This window comes from Podarcis filfolensis (genome assembly GCF_964270895.1).
Source record: "Podarcis filfolensis genome assembly, chromosome: 5".
Lineage (NCBI taxonomy): Eukaryota > Metazoa > Chordata > Lepidosauria > Squamata > Lacertidae > Podarcis > Podarcis filfolensis.
Window position 1 is genome coordinate 88955870 of NC_139608.1, and position 21776 is coordinate 88977645.

Here is a 21776-nt window from a genome sequence, read left to right on the forward strand (position 1 = left end):
GTTATCCTTGTCCCGTAGCTTGTGTGTCAGTTTTGCCAGTTCTGCATAGTCCATCAATTTTTCTTGCCATAATTCTTTATTCCATCCTTGTGCTACTAAAACTCTCACGGCCGTATGATTGCTTTTTAAATTACAGGCCGTTCTTGGCACTGCCAGAAGCAGGATGGACTTACACGCGTCCCACTGATGCACAGTCTAAACGGGGAGTTGCCTGAAGTGTGTTTTGGACCATCACAGATATAAATAGCATTTACTAAACTTAAATATTTGCATCTTTCTTTCTAAATACTCATGGGCTGCCCTTTTGCTAACTCTCATTTCAGGTACGAAGTGGCTGTGCTTTTATGGTCCATGTGTGCCAGGATGAACACCAGCTGTTTGACGAGTTCTTCACAAAACCAACACCCAAACTGGAGTGGGTATCACACGTGACATCGCTTTTTGTTGCACGGCACTATTCACATAAGGATGTCTCTTAACTCTTGTTCGTGCATTTGCTTCAGCATGCAAGCATAACCTTGGGGCAGGGGTGGGGGGGGGGGCAACTGCAGGTCCCGCTCCCATGCCCCCCAACATGTGGGCTTCTGTAAATGCACACAACAGTCTGCAGAGGGTTCTAAGGGTGTGAGGAATGTTCTAAGCCAGGGTTTCCCAAACTTGGGTCTCCGGCTGCTTTTGGGCTACAATTCCCATCATCCCTGACCACTCGGCCTGCTAGCTAAGGATGATGGGAGTTGTAGTTCCAGAACATCTGGAGGGCCGGAGTTTGCCTATGCCTGTCATAAAGGGTTGAATCTGAACTTAGTTGTGCTTACAGTAGTCAGTAGATCCAATGAAATCAATGGGACTTAGCTTAGTCGCAATTCAAGTCCTATTGATTTCTGTGCCTAAGTGTGGATCCAGTCCAAAGTATGGGGATTTGACTAGCTATCAGGATTGTTTTTGCTGAATGTACTTTTGTGTGGGTTTCTGTTCTTTGGCTCCTAATATAGCTCAGCTGGCTGAGTGTCTTCTATTGTAAAAAAGCGAGTGTTCCTGCTCTGTTACTTTTTGAAATATTGGGATCAGTGTCGAAAACTCTTCAGTCTCACAGCATGAACGCCTTTTCCAAGTTTCCTGCCTCGTATGATGTTGCTTACATCATCTGAAAATAAAACATTAATTGCAGACTTGATCGGTCAGTCATATAAATGTTAATCTATTAGTCAAGTAGGCTGATGCCAGAGTTTTTAACAATGCTTAAGCTAATGTAATGAATCAATAAATGAAAATGTTTTAGCTGCTTATATGGCTTTTTATTCAATTGGTAGTGCTGGTTGACAGCATTTGATGTGAAGCAAAAGATCAAGTTCTCCTGATATTAGTGATAGTCATGGCATGGCCCAGATTGTAAGTGATGTTGGTTTAGCATGTCGTTTTCTACTGTCATAAGAGATGCATGTGTCAGTTTACACAATCTTTTATAGTCCATACTGGATTTGTTTTTCTGTCTTACAGTGAACTTTTGGAGAAGTTATGCCTGTCATTATATGATGTCTTGCGGCCACTGATCATCCATGTAATTCACTTAGAAACTTTGTCTGAGCTTTGCGGGATTCTCAAAAATGAAATGCTTGAAGATTACGTGCAAAACAACGGTAACTGTAAAATTAAAGATTTCGAAACCAAACGCTTGATCAAAAGTTAGAACGTATCTTTTTAATAGACTGGAATGGCATGTGCTTTAGAATATGTAGGATTTACCACCAGTGCCTTTTCAGCTTAACACACATCTCTTAAATTGAAATGTCCAACGTTGTAATCCGATTTTACAGTGACCAAGTTCCATTAAATTATGCAGATAGAAGTAAACAGTCCAGTGCCCAAAATCAAGTAAAGTGAGCTCTTGGAAACCAGCACGTTCATGCACAGTCGAAATGTGAGCTGATATTAGCAGCGGAATAGAAGGAGAAGTTAGGCAACTACTTTTGCTTGGATGGGGTGGAGGCATACAGGGGATCTGCTCCAAAGGAAATTTCCACATGGCAAAACGAATATGGAGGGCAAGGACTTTTAGTAGCCTAAGCTGATGTGATTCATTTCTCCCTCGTTTATTATGTGCATTGAGTTCCAGTTTGTTTGCTTACAATCCGCAAGTGTTCAGATGTGCTGAAGTTTACAAGGTGCACAGTATTTCTTGCAAAACTGCCTTCTGATGTCAGGTAGATAATGTACCTATATTTCAGGTCAACGTGTTTTATCACACAGACACCCTTTTCCTAGAACTATTTGATTATAATGATGTTTATGACTAGGTACAGTGGTACCTCAGGTTACATATGCTTCAGGTTACATACACTTCAGGTTACAGACTCCGCTAACCCAGAAATAGTACCCCGGGTTAAGAACTTTGCTTCAGGATGAGAACAGAAATCGTGCTCCAGCGGCGCGGCAGCAGCAGGAGGCCCCATTAGCTAAAGTGGTGCTTCAGGTTAAGAACAGTTTCACGTTAAGTATGGACCTCTGGAACGAATTAAGTACTTAACCTGAGGTACCACTCTTCTCATCCAGAGGTAAATTTCTTAACCTGAGGTACTGCTTCCGGGTTAGCAGAGTCTGTAACCTGAAGTGTTTGTAACCCTAAGTGTTTGTAACCCGAGGTACCACTGTACTTAGTTTTCTTATTTTTATTTTTTTTAAAGCTAAAGGGCTTGAGGAAGTCATATTCCACCTCTGCAAAAAATTAAAAGTAATGTTTTACAATTGTGAATTATACCCACAGAATTTATACATTTATGAGTATCAGTGAATATTTACCAATCTTTCATGCTTTTGGTACGTTTCCGAGCACAGTTCAAAGTGTTCGTGCTGACTTTTAAAGCCCTAAACAGCCTCGGTCCTGTATACCTGAAAGAGCATCTCCACTCACATTGTTCAGCTCAGACACTGAGCTCCAGCTCCGAGGGCCTTCTGGTGGTTCCCTCCCTGCGAGAAGTGAGGTTGGCCTTCTCGGTAGTGGCGCCCGCCCTGTGGAACGCCCTCCCATCAGGTGTCAAGGAAATAAACAGCTGATTTTTAGAAGACATCTGAAGGCAGCCCTGTTTAGGGTAGTTTTAAATGTTTGATGTTTTATTCCATTTTTAGTCCTGAGTTGGGAACCAGCCAGATGGGCGGGGTATAAATAATAAAATGATGATGATGATATTGCTTAGAGACAGAACAGTCATTTTTTGAGCTTCGTCTTAGTTTTAGTATGCCATTGATTATAACTACCATACATTTTTGTCCAGTGAATCCTGATTTTGGAAATCAGGATTCCACAGCCTAATCACTGGTGTCCAAGAAAGACAACCAGTTTTTATTTTGTGTTTTTTGTTTCTCTCTTAAAGTGTATTTCAGCAGTTGCGTAGATGGGGTTGGATTTGCAGCAGCCAAAATCAAACTGTCTTTACATTAAAGTGTGAATTGTAAAGCTGAAAATCCACAATGATTTTAATCTGGATAGAAATTATTATAATACGTGTTACAGTATTATAACACCTGTCCATTCACAACTATAATTATGCAGTTTTGCAGGGTGGGGAGATAGTTATTGTTAATTGTTCTTTTACTATGTTATGCATTTTTGTGTTTTTATATTGTAAACCGCCCTGTGATCCTCGGATGAAGAGCGGTATAGAAATTTTAACAACAACAACACTAATTGTTTATTCATTCATTCATAATCTTTTTTTTGGCAAAGTAATAATCATAAATAAATAAGAATAAAAATGTGCACCCCACCACCGAGACCATTCCATTGTAACTATCCAACCTCCCAAAATTTCAACACCTCTTGCGATGATTTGACCAACTCTAATGGTTAAGGCTTTAGCCATAATCAGTGAAGTTCAATGAGAAGAAATTAATGCCTTTAATTTTGTGCCTTTTTCTAACAGTGGAACAGCTGGCTGCATTTGCTGCTGGAGTTAGGCAGATGTTGGAGGATGTTCAAGAGCGTCTGGTCTACAGAACGCATATCTACATTCAGACTGACATTATAGGCTACAAACCGGCCCCGGGTGATCTTGCCTATCCTGCTAAGCTGGAAATGATGGCGGTAAGGGTCCATGCGTTTGTCTGATTCTGAACAGGCAAAACCCCTTACATTCAACTAAGCTAGGAGTTCCCAAACTGTGCTTCAGCTATGGCAAATTTGTCTATCATTGGCTGCTAGCTACAATGGCTATGTACTGCCTTTACTTCATGGCTCTCTGGACCCATTGGTGGAGTTGCAAGTGGAGAGAGTGCTTTTGCCCACCTTTGGGGCATCACATAGCTATCTGGTTGACCACTGTAAGAATAGGATGCTGGACTAAGTGGGCCTTTGACCTGCCTGATACAGCAGAGCTCCTTGATGTCTTTATTCTCATATCACCTGGTGAAATCCAAAGACATGCCATTAGGGGAGCTCCTACGTTCTGGACAGCCAGATGTAGAGAACATGGCTAGGAGATGGCACAAGGCCTTCCTGGTTTTTCTTCAATAGCTTCACCAAGCATTAGGAATGAAATGTAAAGGTGTCCATTGAAGCAGCCTTCAGTAGAAGGGTGGTTCAAAGCATATAGTTACCCTAAATCCGGACACTACAAGTTCCCTCACTGTGCAATTGGAGGAGTGCTCTGTAAAGTCCCAGTGTCTGGAAGACTAGATAAAGGTAAAGGGACCCCTGACCATTAGGTCCAGTCGTGACCGATTCTGGGGTTGCGGCGCTCATCTCGCTTTACTGGCCGAGGGAGCCGGCGTACAGCTTCCGGGTCATGTGGCCAGCATGACTCAGCCGCTTCTGGCGAACCAGAGTAGCGCACGGAAATGCCATTTACCTTCCCGCCGGAGTGGTACCTATTTATCTACTTGCATTTTGATGTGCTTTCGAACTGCTAGGTTGGCAGGAGCAGGGACCGAGCAACGGGAGCTCACCCTGTTGCGGGGATTCGAACCACTGACCTTCTGATCGGCAAGTCCTAGGCTCTGTGGTTTAACCCACAGTGCGACCCGTGTCCCTTGGACGACTAGATGGTGACAGATAAATACATTGTTGAATTTTGCTAATGGTACAGAAAGTTGTGACTGTGTTTCAGCAACTTTTGAGAGTCATCAGGTTGAAGGGTGGCATATAAGTCAAATAAATAAATATTGATAGTTTGGGCTAGGCAGGTGTTGCTCTTGGTGACTGGCTCTGGAGAGGAAGGGAGGGAGGCTATCTCCCAAACAGGTATTTCTTCTAAATAGCCTGCCTAAATCGGATGGAGAGCACCCATTGACTGGACCACTATGTGGCACACTGGTGGAATAATTAACCGGTAAACAGATTGTCGTTTCTGACACACATCTAAATAAAAAACATGAAAGGTGGAAGGAAATATTTCAAGGTGAACTTGCTCATTTGCCGGAGGGTTGTTAATTTGGCAGGCAAACCCAACTGCAATGATGTGGCTTCTTAGACACCCAGACCCTTGTGGAACGTATGGGAAATGCAGGACTGATTTTCCAGTTGAAACAGAAACTATGTGATACTTGACTCCACTTTCCAAGAGGTCCCCCCCCCCAATAACTGCTGTGATGTGTCAGTTGTAGCATTCCCCCCACCACCACTTTCCTCCTGAGGAGTTGGACTAAGCGTTGTTCTCTTGCAGATCAGTGGGAAATTCTATGATGGAAATATTATAACATAACGTAATATAATATAATAATTGTTTGTTTTGCTTTTCCTGGTAGCAAATTGCCCAAAGTCTAAAAGATGAAGAGAGAAAGTTGCCTGCAGATCCTTCATTTTCAGATATGAAGCTGGAAGATTCGGAGAACTGCAGTGTGGTAAAAAATGGTGTGTGGTTATTTGAAGTAATTTGTACTTGTAAAACATGCTAATAATGACAACTGTATTTGCTTATGGCTTTTCAGTATTTGGAGAGATCTCAAGAGAGAAGCAAACATCAAATGAAGTATTTTATGTTTTAACAAGGACCAGCTTTTGGGTATTTTAAATATCATTCTTGAACCTGTAGTTGTAATTACTTGTGGCTGTTATATTCTGAAATGTTTTTTTGGTCATGATTCCTATTACAAAGGGGTTGCAAAGAGGCATGACAGGATAGATTTCTTGGTTTCTAACTAGCTGTGGAATCATGAAGACATTATCCAGCAGTCCTGGGGCATCTTTACTTCCTGGGGGTACCTTTTTTTACACAACAAAACAAAAGATGCACGTTAAGTCCCTTGACTCACTTACACACCCTTTCCCCTCAAAGCTTCCTGGTTCCCACTTGGAACCCACAAAGTGATTATCCATTCAGTGCAGATTAGTGCGATGGATCAAGTATGAATAAAAAAATTGAACTGGTTCCGTCAGTACTGGGTTAATAAATAAATACATAAATAAGAACTTGGCAGAAACACTCCTCACATTGCTGGCACCCAAGCAGGGGGAGATCTATTGTCACACATCCCCAAAATTGCTGTATTAGGTAAGAGGAGACTGACTTGCCTGCTTTTCGTGTTGGGACAGTCTCCCTATCCATCTTAAGATAGCAAGGGAAGCAGGTAAAGGTAAAGGGACCCCTGACCATTAGGTCCAGTCGTGACCGACTCTGGGCTTTATTGGCCGAGGGAGCCAGCGTACAGCTTCCAGGTCATGTGGCCAGCATGACTAAGCTGCTTCTGGCGAACCAGAGCAGCGCACGGAACGCCGTTTACCTTCCCACCGGAGTGGTACCTATTTATCTACTTGCATTTTGATGTGCTTTCGAACTGCTAGGTTGGCAGGAGCTGGGACCGAACAACGGGAGCTCACCCCGTCATGTGGATTTGAACCGCCGACCTTCTGATCGGCAAGTCCTAGGCTCTGTGGTTTAACCCACAGCGCCACCCGCGTCCCTAAGGGAAGCAGGAGTCAGTGCAAATAGTATTCTTGGATGTCTGAATTATCAGCATCTAATTTAGACATTCTGCGTCCAGTGGAATCTCCTAATGGTTCTTTTCTCTCTCTTTAGTGCTTTTGTACTATTGAATGTTTTTTTCTTGTGCTTTCATATCTTGCTTTTCACTTGCCTAAAACGGCCTACCATGTTCCAGGCTCAAGTCTGGGACCTGAGAGGAAATTTCTTCCCTTGGTGGTTTTGCTGGAAGCCTTACTTGTCAACCCAAGGGAGACACTTCCCGATAGTATACTTTCTGATACTGTATTATGTTCTCTGATGCTGTATTGGATATCAAGGCTGCCAACCACAGGTGCAAACTCTTAAAATACAAAGTGCAAATGTGTCAACCTAAGACACCCCTTTTTGATAATGGGGGGGGGGGAGCATGTCTGTAATTGATTACCATAAAGTTTATCATTGCATATTAAGTTCTGTAGTAGCAAGCCTTGAATATGATCTTTGTGTTACAGATGCATTGGAATCCTGCCATCCTAGACTTCATGCTACAATTTCACCCGCAGATCTGCATGGGATGTGGTACCCTACTGTGAGAAGAACACTTGTGTGCCTCTCCAAGCTTTACAGATGTATTGATGTAGGTATAGAATTATGTCTAGCCTGGAAAAGAAGGCCGTCAGTGGCTGCTAACCAAGATGGCTTTGTTTTACCTCCACGGCTGGAGACCTTGTTTCAAATCCTGATTAAGCAAGACCCATAGAAAACTCCAAAGAAACCCTATACAAAAGAAACTCTATAACCTTAGCAGTCAATACCAGTAAAGATTGTAACGCACAATTGAAATTTGTGCTCCAGAAGTGAGGGGTTGGAGTGGAGGAGATGCACAATCTCACTCCTGTTGGTTTTAACCATGGTTAACTAGTCATTACCGTATTTTTCGCCCCATAGGGCGCACCGGCCCATAGGGCGCACCTAGTTTGGGGGGGGGAATAAAGAAAAAAAAATTATTTCCCCCCCAGGAGCGGGACTGCGGTGGGGGAAGCCCGAGCTTCCCCTGACCCCAGCCCCCAGAACAGGCTGCTATCCGCAAGCCTGGGGAGCCCGGCGTGAAGTCGCGCTGGTCTCCCCAGGCTTGCGGATATCTGCCCGAAGCCCGGGGCGTGCTCCGCTGCGCTCCCCAGGTTTCGGGCTGCAGGCTGCTGTCCGCAAGCCTTGGGAGCCCCGCGGGAATTCCCGCGGGGCTCCCAAGGCTTGCAAATAGCTTCCTGAAGCCTGGAGAGCGAGAGGGGTCAGTGCGCACCGACCCCTCTCGCTCTCCAGGCTTCAGCGAAAGCCTGCATTTGCCCCATAGGACGCACACACATTTCCCCTTCATTTTTGAAGGGGAAAAAGTGCGTCCTATAGGGCGAAAAATACGGTATGTGTGGGCTTTGGTCATATGTGCCGCTGTTGGAGGAATTCACACTTTTCTTAATATTCGACCAGTGCAAGCATTTTTCCTTCCTCTGTGCTCTGTTCTGAGCATTCTCCTGACCCTCCAGAGCAGATTGTGGGAGGTATGTGGGCACACAGGGGGAGGAGAGGGGCAGAAATCCTGTTTCGCTACTGGAAACGCTTGCATTGGTTTCTGCTACCATGCCTGGTTAGTTGAATCCTGGCCCAGTATCTTTGAATTAGCCTATGCAGCTTTGTTTTAAGACATAATATATACCTGTTTACTCTTCCAGTAACATTGTACCTGAAATTTTGTGGAAGCTTGCGATTAAAACAGCCTTGTTTGGGATGCTGGAAGGTCTTTCAGAATGGCTGCAGTGAATAGACAAAATAGCATTAAATCGTTGGCTCTCCCAGATCACCCAGATTTGCAGCACCGCTGTTCACAAACAAGATCAGATACATTCTGTGACTTCCTTTGAGAATAAATGATGAGCATGACTCGATTTGTGTTAAATGCCTCTTTCTGTGGCTGCATCCAGTGCTTTGGGGGGGAGGCTAAACATTTTGTGAATCAAAGTTTGACCTCATTGAGGGGCAGTATTTCAATATGAGTGGGAAAATGAGAGTACTCCTAAACATTTTTTTTTAGGAAAAAAGCTCTGGATGCACCCATGCAATAAATTCTGAAGTTCTCAATACCTTCTTGGAGTCACTGTTTGTTTCACGCATTGCATAAATTGTGGCCATAGTATATATTATTTTTTCTAAATCCGGTGTCTTGAGGAACTGAGGGGAAATACAAATGAAGCATGGGATGATAGTGCTTAAATTTGCAAATTGAAGGTGCCAGCTTTAGACGACCTTCCTCAAGGATAAAGGCCTGGCCTTTATGAACATTTGCATTCTTTTTCCTCTCCAGAGGGCAGTGTTCCAAGGATTATCGCAGGAGGCCTTATCTGCCTGCATACAGTCTTTGCTAACAGCTGCAGATTCCATTTCTAAAAACAAGGTTGGGTAATGTTCTTTTGTGTTGGAGGGATGTAATAATACAGGTTTTCATATTGCTAATGTGTAATATTTTCATATAAAGTGGGTCTCTATAAACTTTTCCTAGGAGTGCAGTGCACCAAATTTGAGACTGTTTTGAAAAATATTTGAAGTGCATGTACTTCCGTTTTTCCTTAGGCATAAGCCTAGCCTAGCTTCTATTTCATTCAAATGGGGAAAGAACAGTGATGAGATTTTCCTTTTCAAAAAAACAAAGACGGGTGGAGATGTGGGATATTTCTGGTGGTGATTGAGGTTGGCAAGAAAGGATATGAGCGGGGTAACTGAAAGAGTGGGGAAGCTGAAGAAAAAGCATATTTGATAGCATGGTGATGTTTTTCATTCAACAGTATAAATTAGCTGAAATGACTTAAAATGTAAAGGTAAAGGGACCCCTGACCATTAGGTCCAGTCGTGGCCGACTCTGGGGTTGCGACGCTCATCTCACTTTATTGGCCGAGGGAGCCGGTGTACAGCTTCCAGGTCATGTGGCCAGCATGACTAAGCTGCTTCTGGCAAACCAGAGCAGCGCACGGAAATGCCGTTTACCTTCCCCCTGGAGCGGTTACCTATATATCTACTTGCACTTTGATGTGCTTTCGAACTGCTTAGGTGGGCAAGAGCAGGGACCAAGCAACGGGAGCTCACCCCATCGCGGGGATTCGAACCACCGACTTTCTGATCGGCAAGTCCTAGGCTCTGTGGTTTAACCCACAGCACCACCCACGTCCCTTCAGACTTAAAATGTAGGTGCTTACAAATTTGCATGTGATGATTCAAAAATAGAACAATTCAATGGCAAAAGAATCCAAACATGCATAATGCTGTTAGGGACTCCAACTAATTTTGCAGCAATCTCTCTGCCCTCTTTTAAGCAGTGGTGCATAGCACAAATATGAATTGCTGCCTCTCTGTAGCGTGTTTGTAAGAGACATGTATATGATTTAATGGGAAGTAGGTAGGTATCCTAGGATACAAAGGGGATGAAATTGCTTTTTAATAAGTGGACAACCGGTTGACCAGTGTCTATCCCTTTTCTCTTTATCTTTTACATTAATTTTTTGTTACAATTTAGACCCAGGTTGACGGACAGCTTTTCTTAATCAAACATCTTTTGATTCTTCGTGAACAAATTGCTCCTTTCCACACTGAATTCACCATTAAGGAAATTTCCCTGGACCTTAAGAAAACTAGAGGTACTGCATTGTGCTGACTGGTCAGTCTGAGTGGGTTTGCCCCTCCTCCGATGTGCCAGCCACGAGGGTTGAGGGCCAAGCTATACGTTGCATCAGAGAGCCGTTACCAGGTTTCCCAATATCTTTTTCTTTCTTTAAAACCAACCACAGGCACCCCTCAAATTGGATCAGGGCAGCGACATTTGGAGGAAGGGGGTTTACTTCTTGCACCGTATCCCTGATCAAAATCGACCCATTCCGAAAGTTGCTATTATCTTTTTGGTGGTGATTTCTTTGCTTTTCTTACTCGTTCATACTTTTCAGGTTTATACATTTCAGTGATTTTACAATCATTTTGACGTTTCAAAAACTTGACTTCCATCCCCCTCTTCCTGTGGTTCCTTAAATTTGTTTTTAATATCTTCTGCATATCCAAATTAACTTAATTTGCTGATTTATTCATCTTCTTTCAATATATACTCTTACAAAACTGCAGGTTGTTACAATAATCCTGCCAATGTTTCTATCTGTTTATAATTTATAGTTTGCAATTTATCTTTTTGTTGGCGATTTCAATCAGGGAAGTGGTGCAGGAAGAAAAGACTCGAAACCTCCCAATGCTACTGGCCTGAAGCAATTCAGGGTGGAGAAAGACGTGGCTGATTTTATGTAAAGGAGAAAGTGCGGGAGGTCCAAGAATGGCTTTTCCATGCAGCCTGTTGTTTGTCCCTCTGTTTGTTTATGTTCACCTGCAATCGCCTGCATGCTGTTGTGCATTCTCTTGCATTGAACTAACTCAAGCTCAACCTTTCTTTTGAGGGCTGGATGGGAAAGTTCCCGAAAAGCCTTTTGTATTCCTTCACATCAGTTCTGGTGGTTTTCTTTTTTTAAAAAAAACTAAACTCAAATCCTCCTAACTCTTATCTGTTAAAAATGGTACCTGGATATCCTGCTTTCCATTCACACAGGGTTTTTTCTATGCTAGCGTGCTCCACCAAGGGACAGAGTCAACAGGCAGGTGCCAATATAAGGGGAGGGTTGCTGCTGGCTGGTGGTTGCCATAGCTTCCTGCTCTAACCCTTCTTTGCAGCTGGTAGCATTCTGCGACATCTTGACCACTTCTGAAAGCAGAGGAATTGGGTCTTTGGCTTTAGCAGACTTGGTGCAGGATTATCAGGTGTGGTCCCTGCTATGTCCAGAGGCTTTAGAAATAAATAGGTTTTTAGAAAAGCTAAGTATCTAGTAAGCTTCGTACTGTACAGTCTCTTCTCTGATGGTGGAGGAGGGTACCCAGAGTGAGTTACTGCCTTGCTTCTGCAAATTAAGCATCCTATTCTCCTCTTTTGTGGAGGAACCACCTCTTCACTTTTTTAATCCTCCCTCTTTTGAGATGGTGGAGTTTCTCCCAGCTTCAGCTTTCAGGCTATTTTGGACCTTTTCCTTCTTCCTTATTTCCCCAGCACTTAGTGATGGTGGGAAGAGAGTCTTTCATTCCTGTGTTGTTGTTTTTTTAAAAAAGCTTGGTTGAAAGGGGACTTTCCTCAAGCTGGGTGAGGGGGACTCTGCTGCCAGCATCTACAGTTCTTCAATTCTGTGGCACTCTGGGTACCCTCTTAACTTACCTTTAAGGTTTTTAAGCAGAGCATGGATGGCCATCTGCCTTGGATGATTCCTCCATTGCAGAGGGTTGGACTAGATGACTCTCAGGGTCCCTTCCAACTCTACAATGCTGTGATTCTATGAGTCTATCCACTGATGAGAAATAAAATTTACGGTAAATTTGAGTTTTCCATTCCATTTCCTTCTGCAGATGAGCTTTGCTTTGTTTGTTTAATGATTGAAGCTTAAAACGCACAAAAATCACTTGCCTAGAACAAATTAGGAAGCTCTTTTTTTCCACTTAGAAAATTGGCTGGCAAAGCTATTTGCGTTGTATAATTAAAACAAATGTGCTTATCAAATGTCACTTGGAAAAAATATACAAAGAAAAGAATACGCCGAGGTGTGTATTATTCTTGCAAATACATTTTAAAGCAAGTGGAAAAATGCAGGCGAGGTAAGAAAAGGAAGGAGTACTTGAAGCCTCAAAATGTTACTGCCTATGAGTCAGTGAATGGGGATTAGAAATACCTTCTATCTGTTCTGTCTCAGTAGTTTGAAGCAGTTACGTTGCTTGTCTGCCAATATGCTACTATCTTGCTTTGAACCAACTTGCTCTTATAACTAACAATTCTACTCATTGCAGCTGAACATGGATGAGACCTCTGTCTTGTTAAGTAGTTTCTAGTTAACAAGCAAAAGGGTAAATATGTCCTGCTGGTGTCCTATGCTGGCTGATATATAATTTTATTCTGAGCATTTATTAGATGAATAAAAATTTTATACCAGCCAGTTAATAATGGAAGGTGGTAAGTAACCGAAATGCATACCTGTCTCTCCCTCCCCCAAGCTGAAAATGCATGAGAGTGGCCAGTTTACAGTTATAGTGAAGTATTGTTGGTCATGAGAAAGCATTATTCCGCACGTTCTTGGAGACCAGGGAGGAGAAGAGCTTGTTGCAGCAGGGGAGGGAGACTCCCTGGATTCTTCAGTAGCCTCTTGACCAACCTCCTCTGCTTCACCTCTTAGTCTGAACTGCTCCCTGCCACATGTTCTTCCTGCTCACTAAACTCCATTGCCCTTTCAGCGTCCAGCCCCTCCTCCCGATCTTCTCCCTCTGACTTCTCAGCGTCCCACCACTCAGAGCCTTCCTCCTCTGGGGTTTCCCTTACGGGGGGTTCCCTGGCTATTGCCTCCCACCGCTCCTCTTCGCCCAGCCAGTTCCTGACATCAGCTACACCCAGACTTGGGGGAAGGAGAGAAGGCAAAAGGGGAGGGAAAGAGGCTGGAGTTGTCAAGGGCAGTGAACCCGAGGGAACTTGCTGAAAAGGTTTTTCCCCCGTGGGAAAAAAGGGGGTGGAGATCTTCTAAGAAAGGGGGCACCGGAAGCTGAGCGGGTGTGTTTGGTCCTAGGCTGAAGTTTCCCAAATTGTTCCAGTCTGTTAGTGCAGTCTGATTTACAGAGTGCTGCCTTGGCTTTAGTGGGTATAAGAGTTTCAGAGTCTGGGGGGTTAGGATGCTCTCTTCTCCCTTTTGGTGGAGAATGGAGGCCAGTGCTGACAGTCTAGCATCCTCGTATTTGATTGCTAGCTTTTGCCAGCACGGCAGCCGTAGACAGACAAGGTGGGAATTAAGCGATAGGAATGGCTGCATTCTGGCAACATGCTCATATACCATGGGCTTGACCCCAGCTGCCATGTATTGTACTGTGAATTAAACCCATTTCCCATGGGAAGGTTTTTTTGTTTATCATGGACAGAATTACATTTGAGAGAGAGAGAGAGAGAGAGCCTGAGAGAATTCGTTACTTGCTAACGAAAACTTGCTTTGTATATATACGCAGCTTAGAAAAACCAGACGACGTTTGCATAACCAAACTATATCTATTTATATTAGACCGTATTTGTATTCCGTTTTGTTCTGGATTATTATTGTAGGGTATTTATTAGCTGATAAATTTTGAAACAGAAATGTTCTTCAGGAGATCTGCAAAAGATCTAGTATTCAGACAACAAATAATATGGTTTTATTTTGAGCAAAATCCAAATAAAAATATAGTTCCAGTAAAAATATAAGTGAAAGCACTAGTCTCATTTTTTAAGGAAGTTTCAATTAGTATTTTTTGCCAATTAATTTTTATTAGTTTTCATCAATTAAAAACAAAACAAAACATTTGAAACAAGTTTATACAGCAAAATCAGACCTTTAAAACATCCTTGAGCACTTTTACTCTATAAAGGTTTTCTACTGCCTTCCTTGAAGCCTCTGCAACTGCTTTTAGCTCTCAGAACTCTTGATGGAGGTTCTGGGGGAATTGTGATCTGAAAAGACCCCCTTCTTGTTGTTGCCATCTTGTCACAGTGGGCACAGGTAAATAATCGTCGTTCCCCCTGGAAGTGTGTCGCCAAAAACCAGACCTGGGTAATATGGTAAGTCTGTGTCCAAAAAGCAGGTGGGGCTTCTCAGCTGTGTAGATGGTGTCAAAGTCAATATATTGACAAGATTTTAAAAATAATCAGCTTTCCTACGTAACCAATAGCAAATCACAGTATATAAAATGCCTTACCTTAATATCAATGGAAGCAGAGACTGGCCAGTTTAAAACTTCTCAAAAGATGAATGTATGATTTTATGTAATAATGCAAAATTGGCAAACTACTTTGTTCTCGTGAAACCAATATATAGATGAGCTGATGTGCTAAGAATGTAGTCCTCAACAGTATACTGCTAATTATAATATACATAAATCTGTATTTGACACTTACCAGGTTCAAATAAATCTCTGTGTGTTTTAAACACACAGCAATTACAATTTGTAGACTTCCTATTTGCGTATTCAAAGTACACATTCTAGACACATGAAGGAAAGTACTTCCATGGGATAATTTTTGAGAATTCATAGAAAACTATAAAGTTTTCATATTTTTGGGTCAAGGGAGACCAAGGACAGAAGCAGAACACTCCTTAAAATAATGTGAACTTTATGCAAGCGGTTTTGTTTCCACAGATGCTGCCTTTAAAATCCTGAATCCTATGACCGTTCCACATTTCTTTAGGCTTAGTAGCAACAATGCGCTGATACAGTTCCTGCTGGAGGTAAAGAGCATTTGTTAACGGTGCATTTGAAAAAAGTCTATTTTTTTGAAGTGTAGCCATTTCAGAAGAGTTGAGAAAGGGAGAAACTACTGTGTCTGTGTTCCAGGGCACTCCGGAAATCAGAGAGCACTATATTGACTCTAAGAAGGATGTCGATCGACACTTGAAGTTTGCCTGTGAGCAGTTCATTCAGCAGCAAACCAAGCAGTTTGTGGAGCCTCTGGAGGAATTCCTGGCGAAGGTGTGCGAGATCCTACGGTAGCACCATTGGTATCTTAAACAGCTGTGTTGGGTATATTTAAGTTGGTTGGATTGTTGACAGAAAGGAACATAGACATTGTACATCTATCCCAAAATCATTAGAGAACTGTAATGTCATACCTACACCCTTGTGCAAATTAATTGAAACAAACAATGTAGTTTATTGTACAAAACTCACATATACAAACATTCATAACGGATATGACATCCGCTATTTTTAAGCAGCATTTGAACATGGTTTGGAATGGAGTCTACTAGTTTCGAACAGTCACTATTGATTTTCGGATCCCTGTACAACACTTGAATCAGCGCCTGAATGAGCTTCTCCATAGTCGTACAGTCTACAGCACGGAGGCGACTTTTGCATATAGCCCACAAATTCTCAATGGGATTTACGTCTGGGGAATTCCCTAGCCAATCAAGTACCTGTATTTTGCTGCTCTGTCATAATTTCTTCACCACTTTCGATGTGTGACAGGGGGCTAGGTCCTGCTGCAATATCCCAGTGTACCTCTTTTCCAGCTCTGGAATAACTCTCTTTCATAGAACCTCAATATATTGTGGCGAGCGCATCATTCCTTCTGTTGGCTGCAGGCTTCTGACTCCATAATGATCAACTGACTTTTCGTGCTTGTTTTGAGTACAGGATTACGAGTAAGATAGAAAACATGCTTTGTTCAATTAATTTGCACGAGGGTGTAGGTTGCCTTATATGAATACATTGGTATATCTAACTGAAAGGAGAATAACCTGTGGCCCTCCCAGTGTTCAGGAATGATGGGAGCTAGAGCTCAGTAACATCTGCAGGGCCACGGGCTTAGCAACCTCAATGCCATTCAATATGTTATCAACACAAGCATTCCTGAGTCAGCTGTACTGAGATGCCTTTCGGCAACACTCACACCTTGAAAAAGAGGTGCCAGAACTCGCAAGGAACACCTCCCTCCTTCTCTTATACAGTCGTACCTCAGAAGTTGAATGGAATCCATTCTGGAAGTCTGTTTGACTTCCAAAATGCTTGGAAACCAAAGCGTGGCTTCTGATTGGCTGCAGGAAGCTCCTGCAGCCCATCAGACGTTCAGCTTCCAAAAACAGTTCACAAAACGGAACACTCACTTCTGGGTTTGCGGCATTCGGGAGCCAAAACGTTCAAGAACTAAGCTGTTTGAAAACCAAGGTACGACTATAATGGCAATGGCACCCACCTGAGAGGTGCCGGAACTGAGTCCCGGTGAGTTCTGGCTGAAAAAAAGCCCTGTAAGTGATAATGGGGTATAAGGATAAACCAAAGGCTTGTTTTGCTGTGACATTACTACTTCCATAGGCAGGGACGCGGGTGGCGACGTGGGTTAAACCACAGAACCTAGGACTTGCCGATCAGAAGGTCGGCGGTTCGAATCCCCGCGAAGAGGTGAGCTCCCGTTGCTCGGTCCCTGCTCCTGCCAACCTAGCAGTTCGAAAGCACGTCAAAGTGCAAGTAGATAAATAGGTACCGCTCCGGCGGGAAGGTAAACAGTGTTTCTGTGCGCTGCTCTGGTTCGCCAGAAGCGGCTTAGTCATGCTGGGCACATGACCTGGAAGCTGTATGCCGGCTCCCTCAGCCAATAAAGCGAGAGGAGCGCCACAACCCCAGAGTCGGTCACGACTGGACCTAATGGTCAGGGGTCCCTTTACCTTTACATTACTACTTCTATGCCTGTATAAACTGGACATGTAAAGTCCTAATTGAAATTCCTCCAACCTCATGAAAGTGCCAGCTGGCTCATCTCTCTCACCCCAGCAGCTTTTCTCGTTTTGAGCCCTAAAGGGGAGGAGGGGGTAAAGAAACAGGTCTCAATTTAGCCTTTGAAAAATTGTGTTTCGCTCACTGCATTCTCTTCCAGTTTCTGACTGGATACGACTTTGGGAGAGGCGTTCGAAGAAAGCCCAAACAGTTGCCTTTTATAACCTGCTTCCTTTGGAAGGGTTCCCGGGCGCTCTTTCGTAACTACCGAAAAGCATTGTGAAATTGCCACTTCTTCTAGTTTTAATAGCTGCAAGCCCTAATAGCTAGATTTTCTTGGCAAGTGGCTCCTGAGATCTGGTTCAGTCTAGTAGTTTTCTGTGAAGCAGCAATTTTGAATCTCATCCTCCGTTGAGAATTACCGTATTTTTCGCTCTATAAGACGCAGCAGACCATAAGATGCACCTAATTTTTGGAGGAGGAAAACAAGAAAAAAAATATTCTGAATCTCAGAAGCCAGAACAGCAAGAGGGATCACTGCGCAGTGAAAGCAGCAACCCCTCTTGCTGTTTTGGCTTCTGGGATAGCTGCGCAGCCTGAATTCGCTCCATAAGACGCACACACATTTCCCATTACTTTTTAGGAGGGAAAAAGTGAGTCTTATAGAGCAAAAAATACAGTGCTTTGGTGGCCTTCGCATAACTCAGCCCAGATGCAATATGGGAATAATAATTCTGGCCTATCTTATATATGGTTGTTATAGGGATTGCTGGGGTGGTGCATATGAAGACCTTTAAACACTTTACAATACCAACTTGACTGCTAAGCATTTGGTGCATTGCCCGTTTTCCATCTCATTTCTTTAGGTTTCTGCTCTGAAGACAATGGCTACTCAAGGAGGTCCTAAATACAGCCTTTTGCAGCAACCTTGGGCTCAACCAGGTAATCTCTTTAGGTGCAATCTCACAGCCCTTTGTACATGCTTACCTTCCTTTTCTGCCTTCTGCGAGATGAAGCTCGTTTGGCTTGCAGACTTCGCCATTCCGGACCTTTTCAAAATTTTAAACGTTAATTTGTAAAAGTTTAATTCAGGGGGGTAACTATTCAAAGGGTTGACCGTTACCCATCTTTAACGAACCTCACTTAACCGCTTTGGCATGTATCCAAGCTGAATGGAAAATAAGTAGAATACAGTAAGTGTCTCCCGTACACATGCAACAAAAGGTCCCATGGAGGACAGAAAATCCATTTGTTTGCCATACGCTCCATGCCCAGCATACATAAGGAAGACAGCTTGCCGGCAAAAGGAGTGTTTGCCGAGGGAGAGGTCCTCTGTCTCGAGTAACTTTGCATCCTTCTGCAAACATTTGCTGCTCTTGTCCACCTTTCCTCTGGTGCACTTGCAAATATTGCTTTCCCTGCTTCCTGATACCTGGTGCTTGGGAAAGCCACAGGCAGAGCCTTTAACCTTCAAAGCACAATACAGTGGTACCTCGGGTTAAGTACTTAATTCGTTCCGGAGGTCCGTTCTTAACCTGAAACTGTTCTTAACCTGAAGCACCACTTTAGCTAATGGGGCCTCCCGCTGCCGCCGTGCCGCCGGAGCACGATTTCTGTTCTCACCCTGAAGCAAAATTCTTAACCCGAGGTACTATTTCTGGGTTAGCGGAGTCTGCAGCCTGAAGCATCTGTAACCTGAAGCGTATGTAACCCGAGGTACCACTGTACTGTATTGGCCCGAATATAAGCTGCACCTGTGTTGCTGGCAGCCTTTCCCCTTCCTCACTCTCTCCCTTCCTGGCCTTGGGGGAGAGGATGCGGGGCGGACGCGGCTTTGCCGCACTCCTGGCGCTGTGTGTCCCGCGTTCCTGGCTGCATGCCTTAAGGTCGTGAACACAAGCCGCACTTGTAACTTTTCATGGTCGGAATTTGGAGGGAAAGTGAGGCTTATATTCAGGCCAATATGGTAAGTGGGAAGGATGACAATATTGTGCAGTAGCAGGCATCTCCTCCCCACCACTGTGTGCATGGCAGTTGTATCATTGCGCGCGCACACACACACACACACTGGTGTGACTTTTTAGGTTGCAAATCCAGGAGGCCCTTTCTCAATGAGTTTTGTTGCATTGTGACTGCCATTGTTCTCTTTCCACTAACAAATTACTTTTGGTTAACCGAAGGTGCATGATGTAGTCCATGGGTAGGCAAACTAAAGCCGGGGGCCAGATCCGGCCCAATCGCCTTCTAAATCGGGCCCACAGACAGTCCGGGAATTAGCGTGTTTTTACATGAGTAGGATGTGTGCTTTTATTTGAAATGCATCTCTGGCCTATTTGTGGGGCATAGGAATTCATTATTTTTTCAAAATATAGTCTGGCCCCCCACAAGGTCTGAGGGATGGTGGACCGGCCCCCTGCTGAAAAAGTTTGCTGACCCCTGATGTAGTCAGTTTGTGAAACTAAAGTTAAGGTCTAGTCAGTTACTGGATGGAAGGCCATCTCATTTACACCTTAGTATTCTCCCAGGAGGAAAGGCAGGATATAACTGCAATTTATATGTATTGCTTTGATGTTCATCCCATCATTTCCAGAAGGGTTAGGGTTGCTTGCAAATATATATTTTACAGAAACCGACACAGCAGTTTTAGATATCTGCAATGTATGGAAAGAAATGTATGCATTGCAGAGAGCTGGGCTTGGGGGTCCCTTTCCAGCTCTGCAGTTCTGTGATTCTGTGACAAGCATGTAGCAGGACAGGTGCTTGCTTCGTATAAGAGACAGCCAATAAACCATGACTGGATTTCAAAAGGACAAGTTCTCTGCCATAATATGTCTTTGAATTCTGTTTCGCAGCAAAGATTGCCGACTTGGTGTCTTCGACATACAGGACCATCAAAACAAAACTGCCCTCGACATTGCAGAGTATGTCGCTGTATTTATCCAACAAGGACACAGAGTTCATCTTGTTCAAGCCGGTTAGGGTAAGTATTTCGGTAGCGTTTCCTCTTTTTTTATTAATATGAGAACCAAAGTTTTATAGGTTTTTCACTTTACATACTTGAATGCATACTTTAATAGTAGCTTATTCATATTTGCAAACTGTTACAACGTGTTTTAAGTCAAGTGATCCTGTTTTGCCTCAAACTAAGCAACCTCTAGCTCATCACTTCGTGATTCTGTGGCAGTTTGTACCTTTTCTTGGACAAACATATGGTACTATATTCTGGTAAAGGTAAAGGGACCCCTGACCATTAGGTCCAGTCGTGCCCGACTCTGGGGTTGCGGCGCTCATCTCGCTTTCTTGGCCGAGGGAGCCGGCGTACAGCTTCCGGGTCATGTTGCCAGCATGACTAAGCCGCTTCTGGCGAAGCAAAGCACCTCACGGAAACGCCGTTTACCTTCCCGCCAGAGCGGTACCTATTTATCTATTTGCCCTTTGACGTGCTTTCGAACTGCTAGGTTGGCAGGAGCAGGGACCGAGCAACGGGAGCTCACCCCTTTGCGGGGATTAGAACTGCTGACCTTCTGATCGGCAAGTCCTAGGCTCTGTGGTTTAACCCACAGCGCCACCCGCGTCCCCTATATTCTGGAGTGGCCTGCAAAATCTTCCTGTAGCTAATGCCAGGTCTTTGGTTGTCCTCACTTCTTATACCACAGTTGCTGCTGCATCCTGGCTCCTCCTCCTCTTCCCTAGTCTAACTATAGTTCTCTGCTCTGCTGCCCTTGTAGTGCCAGGGATGTCTGCAAGTGACCAGGAAAGGTGATTGTGTGGATGAGGAGCAAACGCCTGCAGCTGAGTTCATGACAGAATTTGTCCTCTTAATCTTCTTTTCGTTTACTTCCTGAAGCTGCCTATAAGCCATACGTGGCTTGTAGAGCCAGTTTTGGCGCAGAAAAGGGAAATCAATATGATCAGAGAGCTGTGGCGACTCCTGTATGATGAAGAGTTGCAGCGTTTGGGGCTTTTTGGTTCAGGGGCGGGAAAGTTAAGGATGGAACATGATAAAGATGTGTAAAATTATTCACGGTGTGGAAAGCAGCCCCCCCTTTCTCTTTCATAGTACAGTGGTACCTCGGTTTACGAACAGTCCTGTTTATGAACTATTAGGTTTACGAACTCTGCCAAAAACCGAAGTAGTGTTTGCGAACTTTATCTTGGTCTACAAACGGAAGCCGAATAGTGGAAGGGCACCGTCAGCGGGAGGCTTCGTTAGGGAAAGCACGCCTCAGTTTGAGAACGGATTTGGTTTAAGAACAGACTTCAGGAACGGATTAATTGGTACCACCGTACTAGAATCTGGGGTCACCTAGAGAAGCTGATTCTTCAAGCAGCACATAGCAAGACTATGAAATTTGGTTTTCCAGGATGTGAAAGGGGAATTAGCCTATCGGCGACTGATATTCATGATGGGTATACGCTACCTTTGGGGTCAGAGACCCCATGTCTCTGAATACCAGTTGCTGGAAAACAACAGTATCGCTCAAGGCCTGGTTGTGGGTTTCCTGGAGGCATCTAGTTAACAAGATGCTGGATTAGACCAGGCAT

General features: G+C 43.8%; 1 protein-coding gene across 1 annotated transcript in view; it reads left to right on the forward strand.

Annotated features, from left to right (window-relative positions):
* Positions 1–21776, forward strand: part of COG3 (component of oligomeric golgi complex 3) — a 51212-nt gene that overhangs the window by 21005 nt on the left and 8431 nt on the right. The window contains exons 11-21 of the mRNA XM_083615596.1: positions 324–415; positions 1498–1637; positions 3918–4078; positions 5737–5842; positions 7406–7530; positions 9250–9339; positions 10453–10573; positions 15159–15247; positions 15354–15488; positions 18098–18173; positions 20084–20211. Coding sequence (XP_083471722.1) covers positions 324–415; positions 1498–1637; positions 3918–4078; positions 5737–5842; positions 7406–7530; positions 9250–9339; positions 10453–10573; positions 15159–15247; positions 15354–15488; positions 18098–18173; positions 20084–20211 — 1263 coding nt within the window. The remainder of the gene's footprint in view (positions 1–323; positions 416–1497; positions 1638–3917; positions 4079–5736; positions 5843–7405; positions 7531–9249; positions 9340–10452; positions 10574–15158; positions 15248–15353; positions 15489–18097; positions 18174–20083; positions 20212–21776) is intronic.